The following is an 11,154-nucleotide window of genomic DNA, read 5'->3' on the forward strand; positions in this document are numbered from 1 at the left end:
GCAAACATTAAGTTTCACCAAATCCTCAGCTGATGCAAGAAATATAAACTGAGTATCACCTTAAAGAGGTGTTACAAGGAAAATCCCATATGATGGGCTATTATCTCCAGTAATTCGTCTCAGTTGGACTTGGTTTGTGTAATGAGAAGACACCTGGAAAAAAAAATGGCATGGCCTAACATCCAGGCAGCTGAAAGTAATACTAGCTGGTCAGAAGAGGCAGCAGATTACCTTACAGTGCCACACCGAAGGCTGAAATTCCCCAAGTCTTACCTCACAGCAGCAACTGGAAGGGCAAAACTTGTCAAAAGGCAGGGTGAAAAGATGAACTCCACAATTAAGTCTAGCTTTTTAACAAAAGTATTTTGAGGTCAAAAGGTAAAAATCAACACTAATATACCTAATGAGAGTTGAGAAATAACTAGCAAACAGGTCTGATCACAAAGTTAAGAATTACTCAATCTTCTCAGAAATGAGCCTAATTTCTGTTGCCATCTACTGGGAGAAGGGCCCAAATGCTGTTGGTAGAGACCAGGTCTAATCTCCTTTGGAGACTAAGTTGCTTTCCCTGAGTGATTAGAAGAAATGGAAATATGTGCTTGATAAAGGAAAAAACTGGGAAGCTGCAGGACTGTCTTGCAGAAAAATAGGTACTACTGCCTGTTGCAGCAATAAAATACTGACACTTCACAAATGCTTCAAGTCCATAAAACCCCACAAATTTTGGCCTATACAGCCTTAACAGATACTATTTTAAGTCATAAACTTGCAATAACAGCTAGCATCTCTGCTGTCCCCACATTAGGAAAAAGATCAAATTAATTCAACTGCAGTCATCAAAGTCTACAAGAACATGCTAGAAACAAAAGCTGCTAAAGAAAGCTAAATATTATGGCTACCACACCCCCAAATATTCCCTTTTGCTTTAGTTTCCCTTCAGCCACATCTAAGCTCATTTCCCATTTTTGAAATCCTGTTGTACATACTTTTGTAAAAGTATTAATAAAATGGGTAACAAATAATCTACTGTGACATCAACCAGAGAGCAAGGGAAATATATGACTAAAATATCTCACTTGATTAAACTGGGTAATATTAATTTCCACCTTTGAAAAAATAAAGTGAAAGTGAAAGTCACTCAGTCCTGTCAGACTCTTTGTGACCCCATGGACTATACAGTCCGTGGAATTCTCCAGGCCAGAATATTGGAGTAGCCTTTCCCTTCTCCAGGGGATGTTCCCACCCCAGAGATCGAACCCAGGTCTCCTGCATTGCAGGCAGGTTCTTTGCCAGCTGAGCCACAAGGGAAGCCAGAGAACACTGGATTGGGTAGCCTATCCCTTCTCCAGCATATCTTCCCAACCCAGGAATCGGACCAGGGTCTCCTGCATTGTAGGTGGATTCTTTCCCAACTGAGCTATCAGGGATTTTATATGTATATACTAAAACCACAATCTGCTTTTGTTTTAAACAGTTTTCTAGAGCAGTAGACACTAAACAAAAGGTTCCCCATAAATAAGACTGATTTAAATAACTCAGAAATAACTCAGAAGAAACATGTATTCTTAAACAGTACTGATTTTTTTTTAAATCTCTGAACAAACAATAGTTGAATGAATGTGTTAGGAGATGACTGCCAGCTTCCAGTAAAGGAAGAATTCTGTGACTGAACAGAGGGGCAGTGGGAATCATTTAGATACCAGCTCCTGCCTACTGAACAAAACTTCTTAATCTATCAAGTAGGGAAATGGAACAAGAAGTTAAGTTTTACCTCCACTGCTTCTATTGCCTCAAAACTTACCACAAAGACCCTTATATGCAGTCCTGGAAAGGAAGCAATTTCATAAAAAGATAAGTAAGATCTGAATGCACTTTTAGTTTTCTTTTCACTTACATATTAAATATTTTTGTACATTTTTTTCATGTTGTCACTGCCTATTCATCTATCAACCATAACTTCAACACGTCTATTTGTTATATTGAATTTCTTAATCTCCCATTTCAGAACCTCAATAACCTCAGCCCAAATTTCATAAATGTGGACCCTCTCCTTCAGAGGGCCAGTTTACCTTACCATTAGATCCTTGTCAACTCCACTTTTAAGCTCCCTACCCTCCTCACCTATCCAAGTATCAGGGTCAGCTCAAGCCCCTCCTCTGTTCATAAAGTCTTCCTCAATAACTTCAATCTCTCTCTAAACTTGAATACTCGCTATATGAAACTCAACTTTGCACTTAAAAACAAATATGTACGATGTTATATGTTGTGTTCTTTTGACATAGTCTGAACTCATCTGCAATATTAGTACATATTGAAATAAAAGATCTCACTTTATAAATCTTATTTCTCCTCAGCACTCTACAAGAGGGCAGACCTTATATGGAACCAGAAATGCACACACGTTTGTTGTTGATGAAATATTTGTGCAATGGAGGCACTTCCAACAATTTATTCAGCAAGGCCAAAAAAGCATGCCCTAATTCATCTGTTTCTTAATTTAGATTCTCATATCAAGTTTTCTAAATGCAGAACACCTGAATTTAGAATATCTACAGAATACCTCTCTGTGCTAATTATACATAGTTATCAAGTCAGTTTGATTATCAACTAAAGAAACATAAAACTCGGAAGACAAAAACTACATCTTAAGTCCCTTTTGTATTTCCCCCAGCACAGTCCTGTGGTGCACAGTAAGCACCTGATAAAACACGAACTGACAAACTTTCATCTACTAATAACCATAATCCCCAAATGCTAAAGCTGGGGTATCCAAGTCACTAAAACAGTCTAGTACTATTTAGCAATCCCTTAAGAAGCTGATTTTAATGAGCCTAATTCTGAAAAATTTATATTCTAGGATCCTACCTTCAGGTACCAAACTCTGAAAAACTAAAAATAAGCAAGTTGAGGGAATTCCTTGGCAGTTCAGTGGTCAGGACTTTGCACTTTCACTGCTGAGAGCCCAGGTTCAATCCCAGATTGGGGAACTAAGACTCTGCAAGCCGCCAATAAAATAAGCAAGTTGACAGCATGCATGTGCATACATGATCAGTCACTCAGTCCTGTCAGACTCTTTGCAAACCCCTGTACTGTAGCCCACCAAGCTCTTCGGTCCATGGAATTTTCCAGGCAACAATACTGGAGACAGTTGCCATTTCCTACTCCAGGGGATCTTCCCAACCCAGGAATCGAACCCTTATCTCCTGCATTGGCAGGTGGATTCTTTACTGCTGTGTCACCTGGGAAGCCCAAGCTGACAGCAGACTATGTCAGTACTATTATTTCACAATATAGTTCTGTAATGTGTCACCAGAATGAACTCGACCACTGCCATCTACCATGTACGACACATTATATGGAGACTTGTACCAGCCTCTGTGAGGAGAGAAGAATGAGACCTCTACTCTCAAGAAGCCAAAGATCTCATAAAGAAGATGTAAACAACTAGAAAGACTGTAAAAGCCATCAGTGAAAGAAATGCTGCAGAAGGGAGCAGAAGAGTGAAGACTGAAAATCTTCACAGGAGCTACTGAAAGAAAGTTAAGAGTGTATGTAGCTACAGAGATACAAGGTTGGGGAAAGGTACTAATCCAAGTGAACAGACAATGAAAGCCACAGCACGAATGAAGCTCCTGGGTGTTTTCAGAGCGGAAGAGGCAGCTCCTCTGACTGCCCGCAGCCAAGACTGCAAAACAGGATTATAAAATACTGGGGCCATAGCAGAAATTATAGCATTTTCACACATTTGCTGTTTACAAGGCAACTACAAGCACTGAAGTTTTAAGAATTTTTTTTTCAAAGGGATATTGGGGAAGGCCCCTTCATATGATCTCCATGAACCTGCTCTCTGAGGACACAAAGCAGCTTACATTACAACTCAACAGTGAATTTCAAACAGGTTATCCATACAAACTCACTTTGGGTTTTCATGGCATCACACATGTTTACCAGTATGAGGACTTGAAGATGAGTTAATATGACCTTAAGATGATAGCACAAGGTCCATCTCTTTATTCAGAATGCTGCTCGTGGGTGGAATGAGTAGGAGTTGTAAAGTCAGGGTGGAACTCGTTCACTGGTTGTGACAGCCAACAAGCGATTAAAACACACATTAAAATGCTATAATTTCAAGTCTTGAAGACTTGTTGATCGACACTTCAGCTTATAAATAATAAATAGTTCAAAAATCCATGTATGGGTAATAACATTTATAGAAATAAATATATCCTTTCTAAAAAGAAACAGAATAAACTAAAATCATGTGTGAAATTCAGTTCTGTACTTAAATATGCACTGTCTCAAAACATAAGTCCTCAATGAAGCATTTAAATGATCGACTATTTTATGCAAATAATGGATAATTAAATAATGTGAAATGGCTTGCCCTAATTTTTTTTAATATGATTCAACGTAACTTGCAGTCTCTAAAACATATATTAAGAGATTAAAGAAAACCCCCAAAATCTCGTTAACATAACAGTGATCCAAAAATGCTTATCAAAACAAATCAAATAGGACACTACATTAAACCATTACAAAATATTTTCACTTTCAGAATCTTATTTTCACAACTTATTCCTTCAGTAAACGTTAAAAGAATCTTTACTATGGGACAGGCCCTGTGCTTACTTCTATGGATAAAAGAGCAAAGACTAACTTCAAGAAATTCATAATCTACTAAGGAATACTATTCTATACTCAAATATCTTCAAGTAGAACACCTACATACATTATAAAAGAATGTTCTAGGTAGAACAATGTAAACAAATCAGGCAGTAGTGATCAATGCAGGGATGAAGCAGGGGAATAAGGGCTGTGTTCCAATCCATCTTTGTAGCCTGATCTCCTGAATACAGTGCCTAGCACTGATATGGTGGCCATGACCACATTTTTCAGATTAAGCACTTGAAGTTCACAAAGGTTGTATTATTTGTCCAAGGTCACAAACAGAGAAAATGCATTACCAGAACTGGAACCCAAGTCTTCTACCTTCAAATAGGATACTCACTTGAACAGCGCTGTTCCTTAATGAAAGATCGGAGCAACAGGCAGCTTTTTAACTCTAGGCGTCTAGAATGACTTTTTAAATCAAGCATAACTCCAAAACTGACTATTAACAGCTTCTCGGCACACTCAAGACAAAATGGGTTAAGTCTAAATAATGGACTACTCGAGTAGCTTTTTCTTCTGGCCAATCCAGTTTACTGAAACTACAAGAATTACAAAAAAGATCTAAGTCCTAGGAGAAAAACTATCTAGCAGACTCTTTTCAGTCTAGAAAACAACTTCTTTTGCCCATACCCTGAAACTAGCAATAAACTGGGGTAGTACTGATAAGATTTTATTAAAGAACTGCATTTGTAAAAATCCAGGACATTAGCCAAGTTCTACTTAAATACAAGACTGGCTCGATATCAGTATACAGATCTATTTACCATAAATAACAGCAAGCACCCACTGTGTACAGAGAAATCTAGCAGACTGGGTAGAAACTAAAGAACAATTTGCTAAAGGTTTATGCCTTTAAGAAATCTATATAGCAGAGCTAAACTATACCCAGACACTAAAAAATTAAAACACACACACACACACACACACAAATGTAAAGCTAACATTACATGTTAAGAGCTAAAAGCACCAAGATTATATAACAACCTACAAATTATATGTCTTATATAATATTCACCAAATTCTTACCCTTCCACCCTATCCAGGCACTCTGATGGCACAGCAGTCAGGAAGATGTGAGACGCTGAGCACTAAACCAGACAGCACCCTGAGAGACTTGTTGAAGCCAAGAAATTTTCCAAGCAGGAAGACTGGCTGCATAGCTGGCATGGCCAGGCTACCATTATCGCTTTGGAGTGGGAAGGAAAACGGGTGTTATTTTCAATCAGGTTTATGAGTACACCTTCAGGCAAAACACAAGGACACTGAGATAATCCTTGCCCTCAGGAAGCCCATAATCCAGTCAAGGAAACAAAAGCAATGCTTGTCAACAAACCTAGCACTATAATCCCCAAATGAAGCATATACAGATAACAAAGAAATAAAAAGGAAAGATCATGGGGTAGAAATTTTTGAGTCAATACTTGTGAGTTGAGGTGAACCTAAAATGACTCAAAAGAAGGAAAAAAGCATGTCAGGCTGGCAGATCAAGAACCTGAAGATGAAAAGCAACAAGGTTACTTTTTCAATTTGAATCCAATTACCTCAGCAAACATGCAAAAAATAAATGGGCAATTGGTATCAGTTTGTTCGAACCCACCCACATTCCCTTAAAAGAATTAAAAACAAAAACTCCCCCAGATTCTGTAAAAGAAACCAGACCAAGATCCTGAAATACTTTTCCTTAATTGTGGTGGTCGCTTAGCTGCTAAGTCATGTCCGACTCTTGAGACCCCATGGGATTTTCCAGCCAAGAATACTGGAGTGGGTTGCCATTTCCTTCTCCATCCTTAATTGTAGTCTCTGATATTAGAAAATCAATTTCATAAAAGCCATGAACCAGAACAGGAACAAATTTTTTCCACAATAAAAACACGAAGCAATCTGAACTTTCTCTCAGCAGAATTAACAAGGTATGGTGAACAGCATATCGCTGCAAAAAAAAGTAACATAACAATTGGGGTCCAAGTTCCACTACCAATTAAGAAGCAATTTCATATTATAAAGTGCTATAACTTCCTATCTCCAACCTACCTTACACTGACAACTTTCCACCACTCCAACTGATGAAAATTTTTTGTAATGACCTCAAAATAGATAATTTTCTAAAGCTAATGACAATTGTCTTACACTTATTTAGCAGTTTGTATTTCTCCTCAGCCATTATATCCACTGGATCTCACAATCAGCCAGTAGGAAAGAGATGGACTATCCATTCCCATTTTACAGATTAAAACAAATGGAGATCAGACAGGGTCAGAGAATAATAACTCAAGGTCACACAGCTACTAACTGGCAGTGTTATGAATTCGTAGGCCAGCGTGTGTCTTCTTTGCTAGGATGATGACCTCAGACAGGATCATACAAGCATATCCAGATAAAAATGCACTCATCTCAAAAGTTAGAATGGAAAAGTAAACATTACTTCAAATTTACTTTGCTAAATGAAAGCATTGCTTTTATCCTGACCAAGCATCCTGTTCTTCACTGTAAAAAATAATTTTGTTTAGCACCTTCAGAAATTCTAACTACCAACATGTTCTAACTTTAAGAAAGTAAATGAAAAGTAAAATGCCTGTTTACAGACACAAAACAGTAAATGTCAGCTGAAGCAGACTTAAAAACCGCTCAAACTCCTGAAAAACTGGGAATCGAATGGAAGCAGTGATAATCTTAATTGTTGTTCTTGTTTAGTCGCTAAGTACTCTTGTGACCCCATAGACCACGGTAGCCTGCCAGGCTCCTCTGTCCACGGGATTCCCCAGGCAAGAATACCCGAGTGGGTTGCCATTTCTTTCTTCAGGGGATCTTCTCCACCCACGGATTGAACCCAAGTCTCCGGCAATGCAGGCGTAATCTTAATTACGGCACATTTATAGAAAAGGTGATGTGGACAAAGCCCACAACCCTCAGCCATTAATGTGCTCTCTCTCAAGTTCAAATGAAATAAAAACTCCCCAAACAATTTCACAAAGATGATATAAAAGCCACACGAGTTCAGTACTTCTGAGGCTGAACGTAGAGCAGAAGTTTCTAAAACAATTAGAAATGTGTTAGAAATGTGTTTACTCTAAAATCCACACTTAATACTGAGTTCTTTGCATGCTCTCTGTGCGAAAAAAATAAATAAGCCTCAATAAAACCCTATGCCACGTACTGTTTCTAAACCTCTGATAATTCCACTCCATAACCCTAACTGCTGGCCCCCTTACCCCAACTCGCCAGTAAATGCGACACACACACAGGATTCATACATAGGCCTCTTGCCTTTTTCTCTAACAACTAGGACCTTTGTTCCGAACGTCGGTTTTTTACCCCACTCAATAGCTCTTTCAAGTTTCTATCCCGTATTTTTTTTGTTTTGTTTTGCTTTTTTGAGAGGAGATTCTGAGCCTCAACTTGCCGGGTCTTTTTAACAAATGAAACGCCAAAAATAGCTAGATACTGGTGAGGAATATAAAGTTCAACAACACACCACAGAAGGGCCTACAAAACCAAGGAAAACCCGGGGATCGGGTGATCTGGCAGGCCAGGCAAGACCGGGAAAGGCCGACGAGGAAGGGAGAAGCAGGGGAGCAGTTAGACGTCCACTCGGACAGGCCCACTGCGCCACTAAACGCCCCTCCCCCCCGCGGCCCATTCCACACACACCAACGTTCCCCCTGACACATTCTGTCCCCCCCAATTACCCGACGAAGCAATTAAACCATACCCATCACCAGATACCAGGCTTAAGCTAAACCTCCCCACACAGTTAAAAAAACAAAAACAAAAAAAACGGCATTATCAAAAACAAACAAATCTGTCTTAAGGGTTCAGAAGCAGCCCCTTCCGTCCTCTCCTCGCCACACGGGGCACCCAATTCCCTCTCGTCCCCTTGTCCCCCCGCAGGAGTTCAAATGTCTAAGCTACCCCTCGACCTCCCGCCACGATTTGCCTGTGTGTTTAAATCTTTCTTTTTTTCTCCTTCTCCATCAAATGAGAAGATTTCGTTTATTTTTGAGGATGGGACCGACACGGAGAAAGGACAGGATGGGGGACGCTATCACCTCCGTTATTTGCACTCCCCTCTAACTTGTTCCACAACTGGAAACCCACTCACTGTGGAGGAGGATGGAGAGAGGGTGAACTGAACGGACAGACGTTATAATAGGTTTTATGTAATCCACATATAAATAAATTAATCGCCTGACTCGCTCGCTCTGAATACTAATACGACAGAGTGACAACCGGTCCACCTCCCTCCCCACAGGTCCTAACCCCACCCCCACCCCCAATTTCCACGCCGATCAATGGAGAAGGATGCTCCGCTCCTCTCAGCCAAGTTTCTCGGCCTGTTTCACGCCGCCCCCCTCCCCGCGCCCTCCCCGCGTCCTCTCTCGGCGTCCCCCCTCCGTCAAGCCTCAACTTCCCACAGGCTGATTTTAACTGCCCAGCGCAGACCCCCGTCTGCAGCCTCGGCCGCCCTCAACCGTCTCCCCCCACCGGCGGCAAGAAACCTCTTACGGCGGTCTAAAAGTCACTCCGGCCGCTCCCTCCTCTGACCCTCGCTTCCCACAACTGTTGTCACTCGAGCTGCTCCCTAGTTTCCATTTCCGGGCCGTTCCCTGGCCCCGGAGCCTCCCCTCTCCCGGTTTCCGGGCCCCCCATCCCATTTCCGGGGAACCCTGGCCGTCTTTCACACCCCCCCACCTGCACTTCCGGCCCCCCACTTTCTGTCTTCCTAGACGCCCTCCAAGCTCCAAAGCCCACTTCCGGCCCCCCCACACACACACGACACCCGCCGGGTTCCCCCAGACCCCGCACGCCTTTACCCCCCGGGTTCCGTGAAGGGGCCCTCCTCATGGTTGGCGCGGGGGGGGGGTACCCAGCGCCCCGCCCCCTTCACCCCCCACCCCCGGCTCCCGCCCAGCCCCGGGTCTCCTCCAGCCGCGGTCTCTCTCCCTCGAGCGCCTAACCCGTCAACCCCTGTCCCGGTCCTTCCGCGGACCCGCAGCCGCCGCCGCTGCCGCCGGGAATAGGCCGAGCGTGGGGGGCGGGAGGGGGGCCCGAATCGGGGCGATGACACAACCGGGCTTCCTGGGACTTTCTGTTCCAGCTCCTCCCCGCAGCCGCCGCCGCCGCCACCACCAACCACCACCACCACCCCCCCACCTTCAACCCAACGCAGCCCCCTCCCCCCCCACCCAGGCCTGGCCCCGCCGCCGTTCGGAACTGCGCCCCAATTACCTAGTTGGGCCCCAAAGTCTCCGGTCCGGACTCGGTGGCGCGGCAGTAACTTCCTCCTCGCTTTCCCCCACCCCCCCAAGCGGCGGCGGCGGCGGCGGCTCCTCGGGTCCCTTCAATTATCAGCTGAGCCGCAGCACCGCTCCCGGCGTGCGCCTCCGCCCGCGCCGCCTTCTTTCCTCCCCGCCCGTTCCAACACCCTCCGGGAACTACTTTGCCCGGCGCGGCTCGGGCTGACGGTGCTCGTCCGCGGGACAGGCCCCCCGCTGCCTACTCGCGGCTCCTCACATCGCCCCTCCCCTCCCCTCCCCTCCCCTCCCACCCCGCCCCCCCCGCCGCCTCGCCACTGCCGGGCTCGACTTCCCCCAGCGGCCTGCGACCTCCTCCCGATCCCTTCGAGGGACCAGGAAGGGGAATGTGAGACTTCGCTTGGTATCCCTCCGCCGGGGTCACCGCCTCCCCCACCCCGCCTTCCCCACTCCCCCTCTTTGGTAGCAGGAACTAATTCCCCTCCGGGTCATACGGGACCTCAAGGTGGATATTTCACGGCGCAAGAGTTCCTGCTAACCCTTGGATGAAGGAGATAATCATCCCCAAAGCTAGAAACACCCCGCCAGCTCGAAAGTAGGGTTCGGTTTTTTTAAACCACGGCTGTGGCCCCCGTGACCCCAGGCAGGCCCCGCCCCTTCCTGGTTGTCTTAGCGACGGCGGTGGCGTCCCAAGATGGCGTCGTGGCTGCCGGAGACTCTGTTCGAAATTGTAGGACAAGGCCCAGCGCCGAGCAAAGACTATTACCAGTTATTGGTCACCCGGTTCCAGGCAAGTGCGAGCCGCGGTTTCCCTTCCTACCAACTTTCCGCCAGCCCCGGCGGAGCCGGAAGGCGAGCCACGCTAGGCCCGAGAGCGACCGGTCGTTAGCCGGAAGCGCCGGGTCCCAGCTCCGAGCCGGGAAATTTCCCCTCGTCACCTCGGCCTCCCGTGCGGGCCTGGAGGCCCGCATCGTCCCTTGCCCCCAACCCCCAGCCCCGCTCGTACCCGGCAAGCCTTGGCCTCCTCACAACGTCTCCCGCTCCCTTCCCGCCACTCGGCGTTCCTACCCGTCGAGTTCCCTCCGCGCGAAAAAAAAAAAAACAGTCGTCCGCGGCTTGCGTGCAGCCTCTCCGTCAGCGTGGGAAGGAGGGAAAGAAAAGACTCAGCCAAGTGTCCCGAGGAGGAGCTGGCCAGGGAGGGGAGAACGGGAGGATTTCTTTTCCAGGGTAG

At 45.1% G+C, this 11,154-nt stretch overlaps 2 protein-coding genes across 15 annotated transcripts in view; one reads left to right on the forward strand and one right to left on the reverse strand.

Moving 5' to 3' along the window:
• The window catches only part of TRIP12 (thyroid hormone receptor interactor 12), a 151,254-nt gene extending 140,305 nt beyond the window's left edge, over positions 1-10,949 (reverse strand). For 11 of the 13 annotated variants that reach the window (XM_055573681.1, XM_055573680.1, XM_055573679.1 and 8 more), the window contains exon 1: positions 9,898-10,136. The gene's annotated coding sequence lies outside the window, so the exon portion shown is untranslated. Of the gene's footprint in view, positions 1-9,897; positions 10,138-10,929 lie in introns of those variants that run through there. The other 2 variants (XM_055573669.1, XM_055573671.1) reach the window with 2 other exon arrangements.
• FBXO36 (F-box protein 36) overlaps positions 10,262-11,154 on the forward strand; it is a 101,869-nt gene continuing 100,976 nt past the window's right edge. For both annotated transcript variants that reach the window (XM_055573683.1, XM_055573686.1), the window contains exon 1: positions 10,262-10,713. In XM_055573683.1, coding sequence (XP_055429658.1) covers positions 10,618-10,713 — 96 coding nt within the window. In that variant the 5' untranslated portion in view covers positions 10,262-10,617. The remainder of the gene's footprint in view (positions 10,714-11,154) is intronic.

The sequence above is a fragment of the Bubalus kerabau genome, chromosome 3, assembly GCF_029407905.1.
Source record: "Bubalus kerabau isolate K-KA32 ecotype Philippines breed swamp buffalo chromosome 3, PCC_UOA_SB_1v2, whole genome shotgun sequence".
Classification (NCBI taxonomy): domain Eukaryota; kingdom Metazoa; phylum Chordata; class Mammalia; order Artiodactyla; family Bovidae; genus Bubalus; species Bubalus kerabau.